This window comes from Clupea harengus, chromosome 15 (assembly GCF_900700415.2).
Source record: "Clupea harengus chromosome 15, Ch_v2.0.2, whole genome shotgun sequence".
Taxonomy (NCBI): Eukaryota; Metazoa; Chordata; class Actinopteri; order Clupeiformes; family Clupeidae; genus Clupea; species Clupea harengus.
Window position 1 is genome coordinate 466,837 of NC_045166.1, and position 22,852 is coordinate 489,688.

At 43.1% G+C, this 22,852-nt stretch overlaps 2 protein-coding genes across 2 annotated transcripts; both read left to right on the plus strand.

The window, feature by feature from the left end:
• The first annotated feature begins 1,228 nt into the window (after nucleotides 1–1,228).
• LOC105897096 (ankyrin repeat and SOCS box protein 2-like) lies at nucleotides 1,229–7,952 on the plus strand. Its single transcript, XM_031581865.2, is given in 9 exon segments — nucleotides 1,229–2,630; nucleotides 2,768–2,937; nucleotides 3,131–3,286; nucleotides 3,483–3,728; nucleotides 4,044–4,215; nucleotides 6,183–6,364; nucleotides 6,367–6,752; nucleotides 6,878–7,031; nucleotides 7,190–7,952. Coding segments are annotated over 9 exon segments (1,770 nt in total). The 5' UTR covers nucleotides 1,229–2,472; the 3' UTR covers nucleotides 7,336–7,952.
• Nucleotides 7,953–11,326: 3,374 nt separating this feature from the next.
• LOC105896990 (ankyrin repeat and SOCS box protein 2-like) lies at nucleotides 11,327–16,830 on the plus strand. Its single transcript, XM_031582081.2, has 8 exons — nucleotides 11,327–11,367; nucleotides 12,376–12,542; nucleotides 13,232–13,477; nucleotides 13,723–13,894; nucleotides 14,051–14,352; nucleotides 15,100–15,353; nucleotides 16,250–16,403; nucleotides 16,700–16,830. Exons 1-8 carry the CDS (start codon nucleotides 11,327–11,329, stop codon nucleotides 16,828–16,830), a joined length of 1,467 nt encoding a protein of 488 aa, XP_031437941.2.
• Nucleotides 16,831–22,852: the final 6,022 nt, after the last annotated feature.

The following is a 22,852-nucleotide window of genomic DNA, read 5'->3' on the forward strand; positions in this document are numbered from 1 at the left end:
TTTTTACATAGAGCGTTAGAGGAAAACTCTGCCCAGATAAAGCCTTTAAAAGTATATGAATGATGCAGGAAATTTGAGTGCACTTTGCAAAAGTCTATTTTTATACAGTGAGGGTGGGAAGGCAAAATTAGGGCACGCTGACTTGACCTCTAAGCACTTTATCTGTCGAAGCAACACTCTAGAAATTGTAGACATCTAGTGACTTTGCCACATGTTTCAGGAATATCATGTGACTGATATCTCATGACAGTTCACAGGGCATAGACAGATATAAACAAGATCAAATATTACAAATGTCACCTGTTTAATGCCAAAAGACAGTATAATGACAAGAAATATAAATGCGTTTCAGGGTCAACTTTAATGGCAAGTTAATCCAATATAGCCAATCTCACATTTGAATTACTTTTCCATCAAGTAGTTATTAAACCTGATCTGTTGCTCATGGGAATGTTTCTCTGCTGTGTTCCTTTCCCAGGGTCCATCATGACGTCTCCCAGTGTCTCCATGCCGAGCTCCTCCGGCCCCACGCTGGGCTTCGAGGACTACAGCATGTACGGTAACCTGTCTGAAGATGAGCTCCTTCAGGTGGCTATCGAGCGCAGCTTGATGGACGCGTGCACCCCTGCCCGCTCAGTCGAACTCCCCAAATCTCCCCAAGCGACACCTCCAGCGAGGCCGAGTGCGGTTGTCAGACGGCCTTACTCGTCCCGGCCTCCTGCGGACCTCTCCGGGAGTCCTTCTCCCTGCCCGCCCAACCCTCCCAGGTGCCACAACCAATAACTTAACCAAGAAAATGTGCCACTGGCTCTTCTAGGCAGTTCAATCATATTTGTGTAGTAAATCTAATGCTCATTCGCACCACAGAGGGCTGAGGCTTAAAAGGGATGGCTCAACACAAACGGAAAATGATTCCGTACTCTTCTCAGCCAAATGACAACTGTCACACATAACAATTACAAAATGGCAGCGATCAGAAACAACTGGTCTCTATTCACACTTCAGCACTCAGGAATGCAAGACACACTGTGACACATTACTGTTGACATTGTATATTTATGCACGCAGGTTTCTTATGGCCAACACAAAAGGGCACCACATGAAGCTATTTTGCACATTCGTTAAGTTCATACTTGCGCACAGACCTAAGTGCCTTTGAGGGCAGTGCAATGCCTCATTTGGGTGTTGTCTGATCAAAAAGATAGGCATTTGTTTTGAGGAAGGTGTTCTGCCGCTTCCTTCTTTGAAATGTCTGGCAGACAGTTTGATAGCAGAACATCTCAACTTGTTACTAGTTGACTGATCATTTACCTCAACAACATATGTTACCATAGTTCCTGCCTCTCTAGCGTCCTATGAGTGCATACATGCAAATAACAGTTCTTTTCAACTCCACCTTTTGATGTTGTTCCATTTGGGGACTATCATTATGTCACACGTGTAATGCACAGCTTGTCGACCTTTCAAATTAGAGCCCCTTATGATGGAAGAAAAGCTTTGGGGGTACAGCGGTATCTTACCACTGTACTTATTGCTGTAAACTGTATTCCATGCCATCATTACCAGTGAAAGAGACACTTCTCACAGGTGAAACCCATAATATTTGACCTCCCAAACCACACTAAATAGAAACGTGGTAATAGAATCTGCTTTGAAATACTTACAGGAGGAGAAGGAGGAAAGTTCAAGTTAAAGAAAGAAACCAAAGATTGTTGTGGTTGCGTTAATATGTCAATCCAAATAGTTTACTCAAAATGCAGATGTGGTATGCAAGGTCAGTCAGATATAGAACATTGTTTAGGTCTCAGAAAGATCCACTGAACACATACTGACTGATTAACCTGTCCCCCTCCCAGTATCCCCCGACACGTGTTCTTCTAATGCTGCTCTTACTGAGCCATTAAACTGCTAGTTGGCTGGAAGCTCCTGCGTATCAGTTACTGTTATCGGACACCAGACCAGACGGCCAGGCACGACAGTATCCCACAAGGCCACGTGCGTAGCACCTGTTCCGGAGCATTCTGTCACACTGGCCTTGGCACCTATGCCCCACAGGACACTCCACTGAATGACATCCAAGTGGCACATCTTAGAAGTCTACATGCCACCACAGCAAAAAATAGCAGTGCAAAAGATGAAAACAAGCTCCTATGACCTCAGTTACAGTGCCATTATTGTGGCTAAACTCAGCTACATGCAAGTTTCAAGTTTCAAGTCTTTTATTGTCAGATGCACAGAACAACAACAGAGTCAGACTGGGCACTGAAATTCTTAAGAAAAGACACCGCACAACAACCTACCATAACATGCAGTCAAATCCAAAGACAAGTTACGACTGGGTGATTATCAGTTGTGTGTTTCCTGAAACAGATTCCATCTTCAGATTTACTTAGAATTTTGATGATGATGATGTAGACATTAGTGCCCTTCAGAAAAGAATCTCACTCTTTTTTTAAACATGTCTGACACATAATGAGGCCTGGTATCGTATCTGCTGTGAATGACAGGGATATCGAACAGGAGCTGGAAGGAAGTTGGGTGAGCCATTTCACCACAGGATACGGAAAGAAGATGGTGGCCTACCGCCGAGTCGATGGGAGCCTGATCAGGTCACGGCCTGAGCCAGAGGCGTGAGTATACGTTGTACGTCACTGACGAACGCATGCATTCATTATGAAGGAGTCGAAGAGCTTCACAGCCCCGTTATTCTGTAGCTGTTAAAGTACTGGAACTTAGTGGTGAATAAAATGTGCCGCTCTCCCCTCAGGGAAGTAGATCCTCTGGTGAAGGCCATATGGGACGGTAATGCATCATTGGTGAGGACAATGGTTAGAGCTCCTGACTTGAATCTTCTACAGCTAAATGAACATGGATGGATGCCCATACATGAAGCTGCGTATTATGGTCAAGAAGAGTGTCTCAGGGCTCTCCTGGGAGGTCAGTGGATACATCTGTTACATCACCAGAATGTAATATTTGAAGTTGCATAATGTACATCATCATCATCACCACAATCATCATCATCACGACTGCCATTTTCTTAATCCACATCAATGGCTACCATCACAAGCGCCATTACATCACCTTCATTATGTAGATCATTAACCACAGTCATCATTTCCCCACCAAGCTCAACCTGGAATGGTCAACAAGCGCACTCGGAAAGATCAGAGCGCCCTCATCCTGGCAGTAGGAAGAGATCACTCCAGGTGTGTGGAGTGCCTCTTGGAGCAAGGAGCTGACCCTGATATCGCAAACAACGAGAAGGAGACCCCTCTTTATAAAGGTATCAATACAATCTACAGGTCACTGTAGTGCTAGTGTTTTTTTTTGTCAACTTGTAAAAATATGTGGATTCGCTTAAAAGTATTGGAAATGGCTTTGGCATTTATGGGGATACAAGAGATGTTCCCAAACCTCATTAACCTCCGCCTTTTTGTCAAAATGTCCTTGCATTAATTACTTCACCACACTTTCTCCAGCTTGCGAACAAGGGAATGCAGAGATGGTGGCCATCCTTTTGAACTTTGGTGCTGCAGTGAACAAGCTGTGCATCCAGGGCGGGACGGCCCTGCATGAAGCCGTGGCCAACAACAATGTTGAGATCTGTGAGATGCTAATAAAAGCTGGGGCGAAGATTAACATTGTCAACAAGTACGGCGTCCTACCTCTCTTCCTTGCTGCCGCGAGTGGACATATGAACACCCTGCGTTTCCTCTTAAAAAACGGTACCATCCCATCTGTACTTTGCCAAACTGTTCAGCTTAAGTTAAGATAATTGGTAGTGCTCTTGGCTCTGTGCTTGTCGTTCATGCTTTGTCAATTCAGAAGATAATAAACTCGCTTACATAGAAGTGACAGAAGATCAGAAAGTAGCATGAATGGCAAATACAAAGTATATGTCTCTAAATACGGAAATATTTTGAAACTGGCACTCATGAATTTAAAAGTGCACATACATACGTCATCAAAGTGCTTGCTATTAATCAGTAGACTTGATTCGGAGATAGGAACCAGGAATAGATGATCGGTGTGCTCTGTAGGTGCGGATATCAACAGCCACGGAGGAGACGGTGCCACAGCCCTCTATGAGGCGTCGAAGTACGGACATGAAGATATTGTGGAGTTCCTCCTCTCCCAGAAAGCAGATGCCAACAAACAGGGCAGGACCGGCCTCCTTCCCATCCATATCGCTGCTCTGAATGGGAATGATGGGTAGGCATCTCCACTTTTAACCCTCAGGCCTTTATCTCAGACTTTAACGTGAAACTATCCCAAACTTAGATCAGTTTCCAACCTGAGCCAATAATAGGTATGAGTGTTATGCCCCTATGTGCCCCTATGTACCCCCACTGGCCTTGCCGTGGCAGCCTTTGGATGGTGGAAGGGCATTTCGCTGATTTGACACATTTGTCCCCCAGACAGGCTTGCATTCTCGCCACTGCCTTGCTGCAGGTGCTCACCATGTTTTCATGTGTGTTTTACTTTTGGTGACAGATCCCCAAGATTTTTGCTAAGGATTTATTTACTGAAATAAAACCTGGCTGTTGCCCGTCTCCATTTTATGTTGCAGCCTACAAGCCAGGTCTTAACAATGACAAACATTGTGATATTTTGATCCAGTGATATTTTTTTTTTTTTGTATTAAGGGTCTTGTCACACAGGGGTGAGAGCCGGTCTCATAGCACTACTTAGCAATGGTATTCATCACTATCTTGCATTATTTGCAGAAAAAAACTCAACCACGACTACTCCAACGGCAATTGTATCGACTCGGTTAAGTAAGTCGATGGCGGGTTTTGGTGGTGGTAAGACCTGCTGTTGTGCCATTGTGCAAGAAGAGCAATTAACCTGTGACCTCCTATGAGCTAGCAGCTAATCAGTTTTATAGCAAAGACGCTATTACTACTGTCTAAGGAATGCTTGTTTTTAATTTTCCTTCGTTGTATGGAGCCTCTGTTTTTTTTACTATGATAATATCCATAATTGTGTCAATTAATGATTCCCATCATAACAGGGATGTGTATAATATTCCTTGTATTTCTCATTGACAAATTAATTGTGTCTGTGATGCTCCATGGGAGTAACTGTGGACCATGTTTATTTCAGTGTTAATTAATCCTCTTTTGCTGCCCACCCAGTGAGAGGCATGTTCCCTGTGCTAAACCTCTGTCTAATATGTTTACCATCCAAGAGTTCGATTGTGCAGTTTGATGTATGTATGATAAGGTGTTTCATAAATGTGATCTATAGAATTACGTGTCACAGCTTAATCGTATTGTCCGTGTCCGTTTTAACCCAGTCAACAGACATTACGTGCTATTCAGTGAAGCTACTTAGCATAGTAGCTACTTAGCATAGTACCGTAATTTCCGGACTATTGAACGCACCTGAATATAAGCCTCCCCCACTGAATTTTTTTTAAATAATTATTTTTAACATAAATAAGCCGCACATGTCTATAAGCCGCAGGTGCCTACCGGTACATTGAAACAAATTAACTGTACACAGGCTAAAATGAATATAAAAAGTAATACAATAGTGATGCATATTATTAGTTTTGCCAGTTACGATAAGTGCACTGTTGCTTTAAGAGAGCACAGTTGGAAGAGTCAATCAGAAGCTAGAACGTTAGATTGAAGACAGCGAGATAGAAGAAAGACGCTAGTTTGAAACCAGTGAGCTAAAGAACTTGAAAAGACTGGATTTGTATTGTTGTAGACTTTTTTTAAATTTTCTAAAGTGTTTTGAGTTGTGTTCTGTCTACGCCGGTAGACTGGTTATTTTGATATTAGTTAAGTTATTGAGAGATACTGAGAAATCGCGTGGAGCTAAGCATCCATGCTAGCATCCTAGCTCCACAAAGCCACCGTAAACACAAAGCCACCGTATACAGTCACAGGTATCATAATCCATAAATTAGCCGCGTCATTGTTTAAGCAGCGAGGTTCAAAGCGTGGGAAAAAAAAGTAGCGGCTTATAGTCCGGAAATTACGGTAGTTCTCTGTCAAGCTAAAACCTACATACCCCATCACATGAGCCTGAACAGCAAGCTAAAGCTAAAACGTTGACCCATAGAGTAACTGATTCTGCAATGGATCTCGAGGGCTGAATGCATTCCAGAGTTGGTTGCTCTCTGGAAGTTCTTTAACCCAACAGCAACCTGATGGTGTCTCTTCCAGGATCATCCAGATGCTGATACCGGTCACCAGTCGAGCAAGAGTCCGGCGCTGTGGCATCAGTCCGCTCCATCATGCTGCCGAGCGCAACCGGGATGAGATTCTAGAGGTTCTGATCGAGGCCGGCTTCGACGTGAACGCAGAACTGTCTGAAGACCACTCCAGGCTATACGAGGATCGGCGCACCACGCACTTTACTTTGCCACCATCAACAACAACCTCGAGGCTACAACCATGCTACTGGAGGCCGGTGCTGACCCCAACCTGGACATCTTTAGCCCCCTGCTGGTGGCCGTCCGCCAGGGCGCCATGGAGATCGTCACCCTGCTGGTGGAGCATGGAGCCAACGTCAACGTCTTCATCCCCACCGTCCCAACCACCTTCCCAGCCACGGTCATGTTCACCATGAAGTACCTACCCATGCTGAAATACCTGATGGACAATGGCTGTGACGCTATGTCCTGTTTTGACTGCTCATACGGGAGCAACATTCATCCGCCCATCAAGGCAACACGCAGCAGAAGAGATGAGCTGCGCCACAGACCGGAGGAACCAGACCACACCAGTGTACAGGTAAGAGGGAGAACAAAACAGAGCAGAGGCTGAAGGTAAACTGAAGCTCACCTTAGAACAGAACTGGTGCTCTTTAAGCACTGGTTAGGACTGATTCAAGCTGTTTTGTCTTTTTGAAATGGCAGTTCTGCGAGATGATCTCTGAGCCCTCCGTTTCCAATTGGGCAGGGCCCATCATAGATGTGCTTCTCAACTACGTTGGCAACGTGAAGCTGTGTGCGAGACTCGTTGAACATCTCGATAGCTATAGTGATTGGGAACACATCAAGGAGAAATCAGGTACGCGCACACGCACACGCACACGCACACGCACACACACTTTCATTATGTGAGTGGCAGTAGACATGTAGGTGGCAGGTACACACACACACATCTCCCACTCTGTCTCTGTGTTTGTGTGTTTGTGTGTTAAAAACACCATTTTGTCGCACATGCAGAACCCCCCAGAACACTGATGCACCTGTGCAGAGTGAGAGTGCGGCAGCTGGTCGGGATTAAGAGATTACGACACATCGACAAACTTCCCATCCCCGGAAGACTGATCAACTTCCTCAAGCATGTTAACTCCTTCGAAGAGCTATGAGCAACCATTACACAGGCGGACTTTCGCCGTTCAGTCACTGTGGTGTCGCTAGCTGCCATTTAACATATCATATCTCTCAGAATTCAATCACAGTTGACCCAGAAAGCTTTGTGTGGCTTTGTTGGAGTTGAATATGGCTTTGTGGAAGATTTTAAACTGTTTATCAGGTTGTTCTGTACCACTTCACTACTTTTTGTATATGTCAGAAATGTCCTCTATTTAAAAAATAACATCACATATGCATAATTGAAATGTGTTGTTCTGTGTTGTACCTGTATTGAATCTGTTTCTGTTATGTAGGTAGAGGGGGAATGTTTTGCGCAGAGAATGTTCCTAGAAAGATGACCAGTGGTTGTCTGAATGAATGCTGAAATAGCCTGTGGTTATTGAAATTAAGTGTTAAGTGGAAGCTTTTAATTGAAGAGTTAAATGTAGAATGTTGTAAATATTTTTTAATGTATTGTAAGCGGAAAATATTGAACTACTCATTTTAATCACATACTGATTAAAACAGAACGTTGATTGCTCGTTACTTCCAACCTCATAAGAGTTTCCAGTACAATAGTTTCAAAAATGACACTAGATATTGATGAAAATAAAATTCAGTTTTCTTTTTACTGGTGTTTTGTCTATTGTTAAAATTGCAAATGTGATGTAATAAAATAACAAAAATGAACTAAAGTAATGTGAGATTTTCTGATAATGGCAACAACTTTATTTGCTGTGGTTGGAAATTCCATATATATTTTGGGTTTTGGGTTTGCCCCTAAGAAGCATACAGGGGCAGATGTATTTTAACAGGCTGCACTGAAGATCCTCCATAGAGCGCTGTGCTTAGTCCACAAATAGGTCAGTGTTGTAATTGTGGCTGCCAACTCTGTCCAGATGGGGGCGCCAAAGTCCTTAACATGAATAACATTAGCCATGGTTATCCAATATAATGGAGGAAAGCAGGAAGACACAGTTGTCAAAGTTATTATGATTATGTAATTCCATCTCCTCAGTGTTGGGAACTCTCATATTTGTCATATGCTGTGTTCCCCACGTGATTCTCATAGTCTCCTTAAAGGCATGCTGGCACATACTGATCACCACAAAATGATATACATCAGTCTATTATTATTCTGAGAAGTTAAGGAAATTATTCCATGTGTAATAAAATTTGCAAGAAACTGAATATGCCTTCCGAAGGTGTGCACCACATCCTTCACAGAAGAGTGCATGTTTGCTCTAACCAGGATACAAAGAGAACCAGGAGAGACCAGAGAAACCAGAAACTAGGAGAGACCAGAGAACCCCGGTGCATAACTGTGCAGGTGGATAAGAACATCAGAATCTCCATTTCAAGGACCAGAGGCCTCACAGGTATTCAGCTGGCAGTTTCATTAAATAGTACCTATAAAACACCAGTCTCATCATCAGCACTGAAGAGGCTGGAATGCTGCCCTTTAAAGCAGAGTTTCAAGGAAAAAGCCATATCTGAGACCATCTTTGCCATCTATCGAAGACACGCATCAAATGAACACTCAGGAACTGATGACGAATGGGCAGAGGGGCAGGGATCTTATACGGAGACTCAGCGCAGAGGGCACGGGTAGACAAAGACACTAATACACTACACCAAGGCGTTACACATAACACAGAGACCAAAATGGCAACAGAAATACACACTGACATTAACACAGACCAAGAAACCCGAGTGCATTCTGAAGTGGAATAGCAAACACAGATTTATCACGTGCACTGCTAGGCCCACACAATATTATGGATGAACTACACACAAAAAGGAAACACACGGTTCTCCAGGATGCCACAATATGTTATAGACAGACAAGTCTAAGTTGAGGTGTTTGGATGACAGAGAATAAGATTTGTGAGGCACAGAACAATTGAATATATGGCCGAGGAGGGCTTGACACCATCTCTCAAACACGCAGAGGAAATATAATTGTCTGGGGGAGCTTTGGTGCTGGTAGAGTGTGTAATTTAAGTATGTCATTTGTACTGAATAAAAGGAATTTTTAACAAGGGAGGTTAAAACTCAATTTTACCATTTCTTAATTGCCATGCCATACCCTGTGGACGGCACTTGACTGGAGGCCATTTTGTCCAACGACAAGATGGAGACCTAAAGAATTGCTCTAAATTATGCAAGACCTATTTAATGAAGATCCAGTCTAGCTGTAATGGCGCAAAAGTTTGTAATGGCTGCAAATGGCGGTTTCTTTGATGAAAGCAAATTTTCAAGCACAAAATTGTTATTTCAAATGACTAACTTAGACAATGTCTTGATTATATTAATTTCATTCAACTGAGTTTCCTGGAAACTGTGTCATTTTCTGAGTGATCCCAAACGTAGTGCACACTAAACTACTCAGTGCAAACACACAACAACATACTTTTGCATACCTAATGTTACACCTGTTACATCCTGAAGTGTATTTGCACAGTAACAGTTCAGTGGGAGCTGACTGTGATCATGATGCGTCCACACCAGAGCCCGCGCGAGGTGCCATCTAAGTTGCACTTAACGTGTGCTACCCCAAAGGGGCTGATGGGAACCTGATCTGAAGAGCGCTGCCTCTTCAGGCGTTTCTCACGTGGCCCCTTCTATGGCTCACAGAGCCCTCATCTTGAGGTAGGGTCTCCTCTGTGCTCAGAGGATAATCTGTCTTTAAACCTAAAGCAGTGAGGGACAGCAGAGGACAGAGGGAGTGTGGACATCCAAAACTAATTTCTGCTCATCTCTAGCACCTACGAAGTGGTGTAAAGGTATGCCTGGTATTCCAATCTTCATCTAATACAATATAAACGTTGCTATTGATTGTTTTGACTGGTGTTTTGACTGGTGTTCATCTAGGACAATATAAACATGCAAGTGATTGTTTTGACTGGTGTCACAAAGTCTTTCATGTGCATAGCAACCTTCTTGTCAAGTGTGCAGAAGCATGTTTTGCATAATACTGGAGGTTGTAGAGACATACTTTACCCAATAGTACCTTTTCACGCTCAACTATTCTGAATATTTCTCAGAAAGCAGATTATATTACAAGTCTTTTAATCTGCATGCTCAGTGGCTAAATAGGCTATCCGGAACCATGCCAGTTGTGATGCATACCTAGATTATGCACAATCAGACCAAAAAGTGGTCGCATTGTTTTATTTTTTCATTTTCATAGCATTTTATAATACTGCAGGACTTGTTAACCACCTCAACAGAAGTTTTGAGTTGTGATATTGTGCAAATTGTACCGGGTTCAAGATTCAATCACTATCTTGAACTGTAAATTCTTCAATATTTCATTTTTGTCATTTTGCACTTGCAGAGTCATACTTAAAGCAGGAACAAAGTTGAGCTTTTCATGAAGTTTATATATATTCTCTTACAACTATTTGGCCATTTTCTCATTTTGAGAAGGACTACCATCACCACCTTTCCTGGCCACGACCCTGTACTGTATTGTCCATCATCATATCATGCATTATGGTAGAACATAGAGCTCCTACTTACCCGGCATACTCTAGCAGATGGGCAGCATCCTGTGAGACCACTTTGCACCCGTCAATCAACGATCTCAGATCTTTCTGAAAGCTGAACCAAGCACATCCCACACATACCAGAGTGTTGTGAGACAGTGGGACACAAATCTATTCGAAACAAGAAGTTTTCAAGCTTTCAGTGGTCCTGTAAAATGATATATAGAACTTCAGTGAGCTGAAAGCAGGTTTCGTAGAGGCATAGTGACGGGTCTACTATCTAAGGCTCACCCCATATGCCTCTGCAATGCTCACCTCCCTCGACAGCTTTTTCCTTCGTGGTTGTTGATCCTGCTGAGACATTCGGAGCACTTGAGCAGCCTGTTGTCTTCGTATCTCGTGGCAAGGCCATGCCATCATGTGTTTATTGACCTATGTTTCCTTGGCTGCCTGATCCTAATTTTACCTCCAAGGAGGTGAAGGGTGGGTTGTGCTGCCTTGACCAAAGGTCACTATGTACTGCACCGTGAGTATCACTGATGCGCCCCAGTCAGTGTGAGACTCAGCAGCTGTGAGGGATTAAACTGGGATGGGTACAGAAGGAACAAATGGATGGGAAGAGTGCTTTCTGGCAGGCAGTCAAGGCCAAGTTATGAAATAATGCTTTAGTTTAATTAACAATTCACCACTGAGCTGTGGGTGTCTCAAATTAATACACATTGCATGGGCTAAAGTTTATTCCTCATATAGAATATGAAATGCTATTGTAAAATCACCACGTTTCATTAGGTTGGATGGCTAACTGTGTTTTGACTATATTTATGAGACTGGAACTGGCCTGTTCAGAGTTTAATTAAAGATAGGCTTTTAGAGCCCAGGATTCAGTAACACACATCCAAATTCAACAATCAATCCTGTCGCTTTTTAGGTGAACTCCTGAAGTCAAGCAACCAAATAGTGATCTATGAAAACAAAACAATACAGAGTTCAACAACATCAATATCCTGTGTGAAACAAAACAATCAAACTAATAAAATCCTTATTTTTGCCCCCAGATGAAGCTTGTCGATTTACACAATTTTCCGACGTCTGAGGCAACCAGAAGTTACTCTTTCACCAGCGATGACGGAACACGGTGCATTGCATGGAGAAGATATGATGGAACCTTCTACAAAACCCAAGAACCTGAAGAGTATGGTAGTCTTTCACTTAAGGAGCAGTATTTGTATGAACAGGGCAATACCACCCAGACTGATTCATATTGAAAAAACACATTTGATTAGCACTTGCAATAGCCCACAACCTCGACATTGCAAGCCACACAACTTGAACAAACTCTACCATTTTACTACTAATAATAATAATACATTGTATTTGTATAGCACCTTTCATACAAAACAATGCAGCTCAAAGTGCTTAACAGCAAAGAAATGACATGCACAAGAAATTAAACTTTTAAACCCCTGGGTTACTGGCTGTCAATGCTAATACAGCAACAGAACCCAATATATCAGCAAAAAAACACAAATAATCTCTGATATTGTTCCTTTTATTCCTATTTAGGATTGCAGACCCACTGACCACAGCCGTCACGAGTGGCTCAGTGGACACACTGCTGGAGCTGATGAAGGCGAGAGGGGGTCTTAGAGAGCAAAGCATTCTGGGACGTCTCCCAGTGCACTTGGCAGCCATCCATGGGCAGGAGGAATGCCTTAGGATCTTGCTGACAGGTAGTTTACAGCCTCTCAAGTGTATTTCAAACACGACCTTGCTCCTCTACATGCAGTCTTCCCCCTTGGCCCAGTCCTTAGCAGAAGGTTTCTGTACTTTGTCTGGGTGTAGTGGTGTGTCTTCAGACCAACACAAATCAATCTCATCATACGCATATGCTTTTGTGTAACGTACTAACCCATTACCATCGAGATTTGTTCCATGTGAACATTATATGTTTTGTTTTTGAAATTTAGATCATACTCCATTTAAATTCATATTCTCCAGGACAAACTATAACTTGACAAGCATTTGGTCTGTTTATGTCTGTGAAAATGTAGTCCAGCCTGAGCTCATTGATCAGGGTGACAAACAGGAGAAAACCCCTCTCTTCCTGTCTGTGGAGAATGACCATACCGCATGTGTGGAATATCTCCTGGAGAAAGGAGCTGACCCCAACAGAGGCAATCAAGACAGAGAAACTGCCCTACATAAAGGTAACATTTCAAATATATAAGATCCCGAATGCCAGTGCCAGCTTTGGTAGTTCATTTGATTATACATTCGTCTAAGGCAGCATGCCAATGTAAAGGTGAATGGATGACTAGTGGAGAGCAAGGCTGACTGACGCACGCTTATTGTTAGTAAAGACAAACACGTCGGTTTATATATGATCTAGAGGTCCTCCCATTTGTCCTTTAAAACACAGCTTGTGAGCTGGAGGACCTAGACGTGGTGGAGCTGTTGCTGAACTACGGAGCAGGGGTGAACAGGGGCTGCTCTCGAGGCTGGACGGCTCTTCATGAGGCTGTGTGTCGCAACAACGTAGAGATCTGTGCGATGCTTTTGAGGGCCGGAGCCAATCTCAACCAGAGAAACATTTACGGCATCACGCCTTTCTTTCTGGCAGCACAGACCGGTAGTGGAGAAGCCTTGACTCTCCTCCTGAACCATGGTGGGCTATGACTGTGATATGATATGTTGCTAGGTTATTAGAAACCAAAAGGTAGCATGTCCTGGTCTGATAATGTCATTTATGTTAGCCACCATTCAGTTATTACAAGGCTGTTTAGGCTACGACTACTAAACAGTGCCTCAAGCACAACTGCTGTAACTTTGGTGGTAACCCTGCTGTGTGTATTTTGTACAGTGTTCAACTGGGCTATCCCAACAGTAAGCATACCTCTGTGTGTAACCAAGGTGCTGATATGAACTTCCAAGTGAGTGACGGAGCCACTGCCTTGTTTGAGGCCTCCAAGAATGGACATGGCAGTGTGGTGAAGCTGCTTCTCGCTCACAAAGCTGATGCCAACAAGCCAACCAAAACGAAGCTTCTGCCTCTACACGCTGCAGCCCAGCACGGCCATTTTGAGTAAATACAGAGATTTTTTTTTTTTTAAAGATTACTACATGACAATTTTTCTCTTTGTCACAGTTCTGTTACAGGTTCATTAAATATGAGTTCAGATAATCTGCTCTGTAGAGTTCTTGAAATGGTTCTTGGAACAAGAATTTGTTCGTCTTGTAGGATAGTAAACATGTTGATCCCAGTCACCAGTGAGGACAGAATCAGACAAAGTGGCATCAGTCCGCTTCACCTGGCTGCCCAGCATGACGAGGATGAGATCCTGGAGGTCCTCATTCAGGCTGGATATGATGTCAACTCCCCGCTCTCTCTGGACCATTCACAGAAGTACCCGGACTGCCGGACCACGGCTCTGTACTTTTCAGTCACTAACGGCAACTTGGATGCAGCAGAGATGCTGTTGGAAGCTGGTGCTGACCCAAACCAAGACACGTTCCAGCCCCTTCTGGTGGCTGTGAGGCAGGGTAAGACTTAGGCAGTGATCTTATGGGGATTGTATTTTAAAGTGGCATTATGTAGGAATTGTACTTCAGGGTTAGGGTTAGGATAAGCAGTTTTACCTTAAAATAATGGGGCGCTACAATGACGTTTAATATGGAGAATCGCCTCCGTACCATTGCCATACCAGGGTCCGTAGGCATATTACTGCGTTATGTTTGTCTGCCTGAAGCCGCCCGGTTACTACTGTCTGCCGAACTAGTAAGTAGCTTATTTGCCGTCTTGCTTTGTCTTGTGTTACACTTGCTTGATGTTTGACTGTGTTAGGAAAGTTGTTGACTCACTACTTTGTCATAGTTTCAAATTAAGCAAATTTCAAGAGGTTTCGCTAGGTTTAGCCGCTAGCATGTCGTTAGCGATTAGCAATTCCTCCATAATGCCACTTTAAGTAGGCCTTCATGAAAGTATATTTAATTTGATCTTAAAGTAAACTGCTTTACTACTCACTTGGACACAATTAGCTCCCTCCACTATTCATAACTACGTTTTTTCTCAAGTAGAATTTGGAAGTCCATAAACGAAAGCGAACTACAAAATCTGTGCTTTTATTATGCCCATCTAAAATGAAGGAATAATTTATTACTTTTCTATATTCTCTGTAGATGCACGCAATTATACAATTGTATGTTCATTTTATAAGACATCGTCTCTATCTTTTCATCAATTTTACATAGGTAAGTTTTAAAGTTTACAACAATTCTTTTTGTGGCAAGGGAACATCCAGATGGTGCGACTGCTGGCGGAGCAGGGGGCAGATGTTAACACCCGGATGCCTAACTGTCATCTAACATTCCCTGCGGTGGTGATGCTGTGCCTGAGATTCCCACCAATGCTGAAGCTCCTGCTGGATCATGGCTGCGACGCCCTGGCCTGTTTTCAGTGCCAGTGTGGCTCTAATTCACACCCACCTGCCAAAGGGCTCTGCAAGGACGACCTTGGTCTCCAGAGGGAGGAGCCCTGCCTGCAGGTACATTAACACAGAGGAGAGAGGTGGATGACATTTACATTTACATTTTACATTTAGTCATTTAGCAGACGCTTTTGTCCAAAGCGACGTACAAGGGAGAGAATAGCCAAGCACGAGCAATAGAACCTGGTGTAACAATAAATACTACTTTACATAAGAAATATAACAAAATGAAATAAAAAGAAAAAAGAAGTGCAGAAATGTAACTGCTGTAATTGCAAGTTACGCACTAGTCGAAGTGCCAGTTAGGACGGGAAGTGCTCTCTGAAGAGTTGAGTCTTCAAAAGCTTCTTAAAGTAGAGAAGGGACGCCCCTGCTCTGGTAGTGCTGGGTAGTTCATTCCACCAACGTGGAACTACAAATGAGAATAGTCTGGACTGCCGTACTTGCACAGACGGCAGTGCCAAACGACGCTCACTAGAAGAGCGCAGCATCCTGGGTGTAACATTGACTTGGCCATCTATACAAACCGTATGCTAACACTGCACATGGCCATCTATACAAACCTCATGCTAACACTGCACATGGCCATCTATACAAACCGTATGCTAACACTGCACATGTTTGTACTTACGTACATACATAGATTGTGTGTCGAATAATGGTACACAAAAACATGACATGTAGGTAGAGTTTCAGTTCCACTGACCCCAGTGTGATAAATCGTATGTTAAAATGTTAAAAAGTTTTCTATTATGCTTATGTTAATTCATTTTTAATTTATTGTATTATTATAGTTCGTTTTTAATATGTTGGCACTCTGAGATTCTTTTGAATGAAGAGTGCATTACAAATAAAATAAATTATTATGAATTATTATTATTATTATTAAGTGTGATAAATTGGTCGGGTCACGCATCCAAATGCACTGATGTGACGTGTGTTCACCCCTGCAGTTCTGTGAGGTGATCTCTGCCCCCCGAGTCTGCAGCTGGGCGGGCAACACCATCAACCTCCTCCTGGACTACGTGGGACAGGTGAAGCTCTGTGCCAGACTCACACAACACCTAGACGGCCACCAGGACTGGGCTGGAGTGAAAGACAGGACAAGTGAGTGCGGCTTACAGTTACACTGACAAAATGTTTCCAGACAGAATACAGAAGTGGCATGCGTTCTCTACTCGATATTATCAGTAACTGTGCACCATGGAATGAATGACAAATAACTTGATGATGATAATGAGGGTGATGGTGATGATGATGACGGTAATGGTGATGAAGATGCTGATGAGCTGGAGAATGAGGATGATGATGATGAAGAGGATGAATGTTCAAGAACACCAAATACATGACTGCTATGGTGATTATGCCATTGATATTGAGGTCATGTCCTCTGCCGATTACAGAGAACCCTCCATCCCTCAAGCAGCTGTGTCGACTGCAGATCCGTCAGGAGGCTGGACTTCAGAGGCTCGGGCTCCTGCACACCCTGCCTCTTCCCAGAAGACTAATCAGATACCTCAGCTATGATGAATGAGCCTGCATCCCACATCCCACATGTCAGAGCGGATCATTATTAAATGCCTGACATGATGGGTGCAGTCTGACAGTAGGAGAGTGATGGATCCCTGGCCTGGGTTAAGGAACCTGGGCCTGCGAGCCTGTGACTTTGTACTGTTACATAAATCTAATTATGGAATATATGTGTATGCGCGCATGCTGATACAGAATATTCATGTAAAATAAATCATTGAATAGTTTGAAATTCATGACCATATCACAAAATAGTCTTTGTTTCCTCGCTAACGCTTCAATATTATGACCAGTACAACGCCGACACCAGGACTGTACTTTCCCTTCTGTGCCACTGGATTACATCACGGTGTCGATTTGAGATACTCACTTCCTGTGCCCTTTGACCTCAAACTCTCTGTTGTCCCCTGCAGCTGCTGTGCTGAGCCAGGACACCTCTGAGGTCACAGGGAGCCAGTGGCACCCAGTGTGCGGATGCGCTGGCTTTGCAGGTTATTGCATTCTTAGGGAAGCCTAAAAATATCCATCATTTAGCCAAGTGTTAGCAGCTACTGTAAGAGGATCTCGCTGTCATACAGTTACAAGGTGCCAACAAAACACTGTAGTATGTCTTCGCTCTTTTCAAACTTCCCTTCTTGGGATTGAATGCGGGTCTGATAAATTTGGAAAATCAGGCAATCCGCAACACAAAGCCCCTTATTTCTATGAAATTGTTCTAATCCTTCATGTAAAGCTTAATTTCAATTCAATACAACATGTGACAAAAAAGGTCTCTGAGATGGTATGTGGTTCAGGGAGAGACCTTGGGAGGAACAATATCACCCATACCAAACTAGGTTCATTGAAATGTGTCTACCCTTACTCCACGTGTAAGAATGTATTGAGGCGTTGTTGTAGTGCAGAGGTTCTCAGTCTTGCTTCTTGCCCTACGCTGAATATCTTCCATCCTTCCCTGCACTGCATCCTTGGCTGAAGGGGCAATGGCACTTAAGATTAGCTGAAAACACCTGATATATGAGCGCTTGGATTAGATTCAAGATTTTTTGGAGAGAGGCACCAACACCAGAATTAAGAACCACTGAACAAAACACTTATAATACTATATGTGCTATAGTGTGAATATACGTCATAAACATAATTGATTGGCAACCTCATTCTGGCAAATCAACACATGCAGTGCAACCTTCTTAGATGTCATCACCTTAGGAAACTAAATAAAGAAATTCAGTAGCACAACACAGCCATTGGGTGGCACTGCAGCTCCTTGTCGAGAACTCATATTCCGGTTTTGGACAGGACCTAGAATTTTGCTGTAAAAAAGACTGACAGATGGCAATGAAATTGAACTAGTAGCTCTTCTAGAAAAAACTATTAAAGAGCGCATTTTTTATGATGTGTGGTGACTGAGGTTTGGAGGCTGGTGTGGTGTTCAGTGAGACATGATTCAGTCCTAATGTCTCTTATCTAAACACCTTTTAAACACACATTTGTTCCTTCATCTTAACTGTTCTCAAGCAGTTCTTTGTAATGCTGACGCTGTTCTCAAATGCAGTTTCATGCTCCAAAGATTAATTTCCAGTCCCAGGCCCTGTCTCTTGTTTGCTATTTCTTTCAGCCAGCTGAGTTTTCGTTTTTTTTTTTAGATCCTTTTTCACAAAAGTCAACACAGCCCATCTATTGCACTGGCCCAGACTGCAGGGGAGAGCTATATCACTGTTTGGTTAAGGGGAAAGTCTCCAATTGACAAATAAAAAGTGCTGCCCAAAGGCCGGCTCTTCTGCAGCACTCTCCATCACTGGTGTCTGAGCGAATGACAACACAGCACAGTAAAAAGAGCTGGCTCCACCTCTGCCAAGGCTACTGTTTACTCAAACCCTCGTTCACTTTTTTCTCCCTCTACTTTAATGAGTATCGCTTTTTTCTGCTTCTGTCGCCATTCTCTTCCTTTTCTTTTTCTACCTCTTTCACATTCTATCTCTCTATCTCTACCACATTCTCCTTTTCCTCTGTGTGTGTGTGTGTGCGTGCGCCATTCTGTTTACCTGCATTTTTACTGTAGGTAAAAGGATTCTTTCAGCTCACTCATTTTAATCTCTCAGCTGGCAGTTCAGCATCCAAACACCAGAGAGAATTTCAGTTAAACCTACATATTGTTTGCACCCCCGATTAGAAAAATAAATAAATATTGAGGACAAAATTAGCTTAATGAGGCTTTTGCATCATAAAAAGGAGAGTGCCACAGCCACACTGCCCTCTTTTCCCCGTTCTCTAAATGTCAAAAGCTTGCATGCATAAGTAAGCGAAGAATAGCACATAACGCATAATTGACATGGCTGTAGCACATTGCTTCATGAAGGCAGGCAGGCAGGCAGGCAGGCATCCATTTTTGGAAGCAGTCAGTTGTGTAAGGTTTGAATGAGGCCATATTCTCTGTAGATTCGTTTATTTATTTTTTTACAGGCACTCTCCAAACAACCATCCCTGCTCTAGATGAGTAACTCGATCAGACTAGCAGACACTCTGGCCAACTACTGTAGAGGAGAGTCTGGTCAGCTTACACTCCACTGGAATGCGGCACTTTTGGTTGAGTGGTGTGGTGTGGTGTGGTGTGGTGTGGTGTGGTGTGGTGTGGTGTGGTGTGGTGTGGTGTGATGGGGTGTGGTGTGGTGTGGTGTGGTGTGGTGTGGTGTGGTGTGGTGTGGTGTGGTGTGGTGTGATGTGGTGTGGTGTGGTGTGGTGTGGTGTGGTGTGGTGTGATGTGGTGTGGTGTGGTGTGGTGTGGTGTGGTGTGATGGGGGGGGGGGGGAGCGGGGGGGAATCGACAGCCACCATAATATTTCAGGCTTGATTTTATTTTATTTCATTTGCTATGACAAAAGGATGCTTGTAAGATATCACTCAGACTGCAGACACAAAAGGGCAGTTGTCCACTCAGACCCTCTGGTCAGACCACTAAATGCCATGCTGCCTCATCTCATCATATCTTGCTTTTCTCTCTTGTATGTCAGAGTCATGGAGAACACGATTGAGTGTTCATTCTCCAGCTATTGACCAGATCTCTGGCCCTAATTTGCAAACGATAACATAACTTGCCAGTATCTCCCATGCGTATCTCAATATTCTTAAAGAAAACAGGTGGTCCATCGTAACTATCATCTGGACATACATGGTCATAGTAAACATTTCTGCCCTGACAACACAGTCCCTGATATTTTTGAAGGCTACAGTATTACAGAACAGAACGTCATGCTTCTATACATGCTGTCTTTTCAAAGATAGCTAAGCTGTCTGCTAAAGCCCTCCATGAGAGTATGACACATTTTAACCAGAGGTGGACAAAGAACATAACTCCATTACTTGAAAGTATAGTCAAAGTATAGATACTCCTGGTCAAATATTACTCCAGTACAAGTGAAAGTTGTACAGTCAATGTTTTACTGGAATACTTGCAGCAACGGATGACATCGGTGATTGGTGAATTATGTTTTAGTTTTTTTTAGAGCTGAAAGGCAGACACCCTCTGGGGGTAGGCAGACACTACTTCTGTTGATGAGTGGAAACTGCTTGTCAGTAGTCACTATGGCCATTATCAACAATGCCAAATTGCCGAAATTCAAACCAGGGCAACAAGAACATCCCCAGTACATTACCATGCAGGATAGTGTTACTATGGTTTCCATCAGACTGCTTTGGTTTTCACCTGGTTCAATCACCATCCCAGGTTCACTAATCTTCTTTTCACACATATTCCCCATTTCTCAGTGCATTTGAGGATATGTTCTCGCCATAGATCACACACACCAAGGCTTATTTCCCACGGTATTTGACAAAGGCAAACATATTGTTTTTCTGAATCAGTCCAGAGAGGAGTTACATCTTGTGATCCTGATGCAGACCAGAAAGTAGTTATAGTATTGAGAATGATACTGAGTAGTTATTTTAGTATAGTTTTAGTTATGTAGACTAGTATATTCATACTTTATTGTATCTTCCTTCTACTGTGAAAATGCTGCATTTGTTTATCTTTTCATATGGATCTGTCAATCAGCACGTGTTTGCCTGCTAGAGACAAGACATTGAAAAATACTTGCTAGCAATCAGGAAGAACTGTAAAATGTTTCAAACAAATGGACATGGACATGCAGTCAGAAGCACAATAGTTGTCTTCCATGCAGTAAGTTTAAAAAAAAAACTAATGTAAAGTACAGATACTCAAAAAATACTTTTGTATTGCCCACCCCTGCTCTGAGCGCTTTGATGAATGCCACAGGCCGTAAACCTACCTCCATTAAAGAAACCAGCATGCAGTGAAGCAGTCTTCTTTTTGCATCTGCTTGGTTGTTGTGTGTAGACATTTTGGTTATTGGTTTCTTCCTGTTACAAGTCTCTCTCAGCAATGTAGGCACTGACTCCTGAGGAAGACCTGACCTGTGACAGTACTCAATATTAATGACAATGATGGGAAGTACATTATTTTTAACATCATTGAGTCTTGTTTAAAAGATCCAACAGCCATGTTCACACACACACACACACACAAACACTAAACCAATCCCAGGCTTGTTTGAATCACACACACACGAACACTTAACCAATCCCAGGCTTGTTTGAATCACACACACACGAACACTTAACCAATCCCAGGCTTGTTTGAAGTAGAGCAGGGAAAGACCGGAGCGTGCCCAGAGAAGCACCCGCAGCTGGCCTATGACTGATGGTGAGTGGGGACTCCCGGTTGGGGCGCTGCTCGACTTGACTCCTCTGAACCCCATCCAACTGCGTCACTGGGACAGAGCCAGGCTATCCCAGAATGCATCCGGCCAGCTGCACCTGACACCCCGGCCAGTGTGTGTCTGTGTGCGTGTGTGTCTATGTGTGTACGTTTGTGTCTATGTGTGTACGTGTGTGTGTGTGTGAGTGTGTGTGTGTGTGTGTGTGTGAGAGAGAGAGAGAGAGAGAGAGAGAAAGAGAGAGAGAGAGAGAGAGAGAGAGTGTGTGTCTGTCTGTCTGCATGCACACATGTGTGGGCATGTTTGTGTCCCACGTTTTCATCCCCCTGTTGGAGGAACCCCACCGGTTGTCTCGCACACGCAGGGGAAGCCGTTACACAGGGATGCTTTTAATGAAACGCTGCATCCACCACAGGACCTCGGTTCAGTTTACACCTCCGCTGTTCTGTACGCCTACTGAAAGAGCTGCACAGCAAAGCTGGCATGGCATGCACGGCTACTACAAAAACATATTGATAATTGTTTGCCTTTCCAACAGCACTGGTGGAATTCAACATTCCGCTAAATGACTGGACAAGGATTTTCTGTCAACAAAGGTTTTACGTTTATGAAACAATTCAGTCATTAATAATTAATATTCATTATTATAATAATGAATTAATAATTATTATGATAATTTTGAACCATTTCCTTTAAAAACAATAAAGCAGGTACCACTGCTCTACCCAGAGCAGGTGATTTAAGCGATATGCTATGCTTATGCTAAGCTGTCTGCACCATCTGATAGCTACTGTAACTACAATTAACTTATAACTCCAACCAAACTATCTAAATTGTTACCCAAGCTAAACTGACCTCTAGGAATGTCACAATAGGTAGTTAGTGCAGGTTATTGCTATGAGTCGCTCCATAATTAATACAAAAATTTAAATGAACCATGTAGACTACACATCTTATGTGCACATGGTAGGAATGAATTATTTATCTATTGTGCATACATGGTTGCAAAAAACAAGCTTACGAGAAATTAAAAAAAGATATGCATACTTCACAAGAGACAAGAGCAGAAATAATAAATACAGTAAACTGTCACTGTGATATTTGAGGTCAACAGCCAATCAAATTACACCCCTCCCTTCCATGCTCCTGAAGCAATGTGTTGATTGGCTAGAATCGGTCTGAGCTTCTATATTTGTTTCCCATTTGCAGAGGACTGTGTACACACACCAGAGTTTGAGCATCCACACTGAATAGATAGTGTGAGGACCGTGAGAAGCAATTCACTGAATTTGCCAT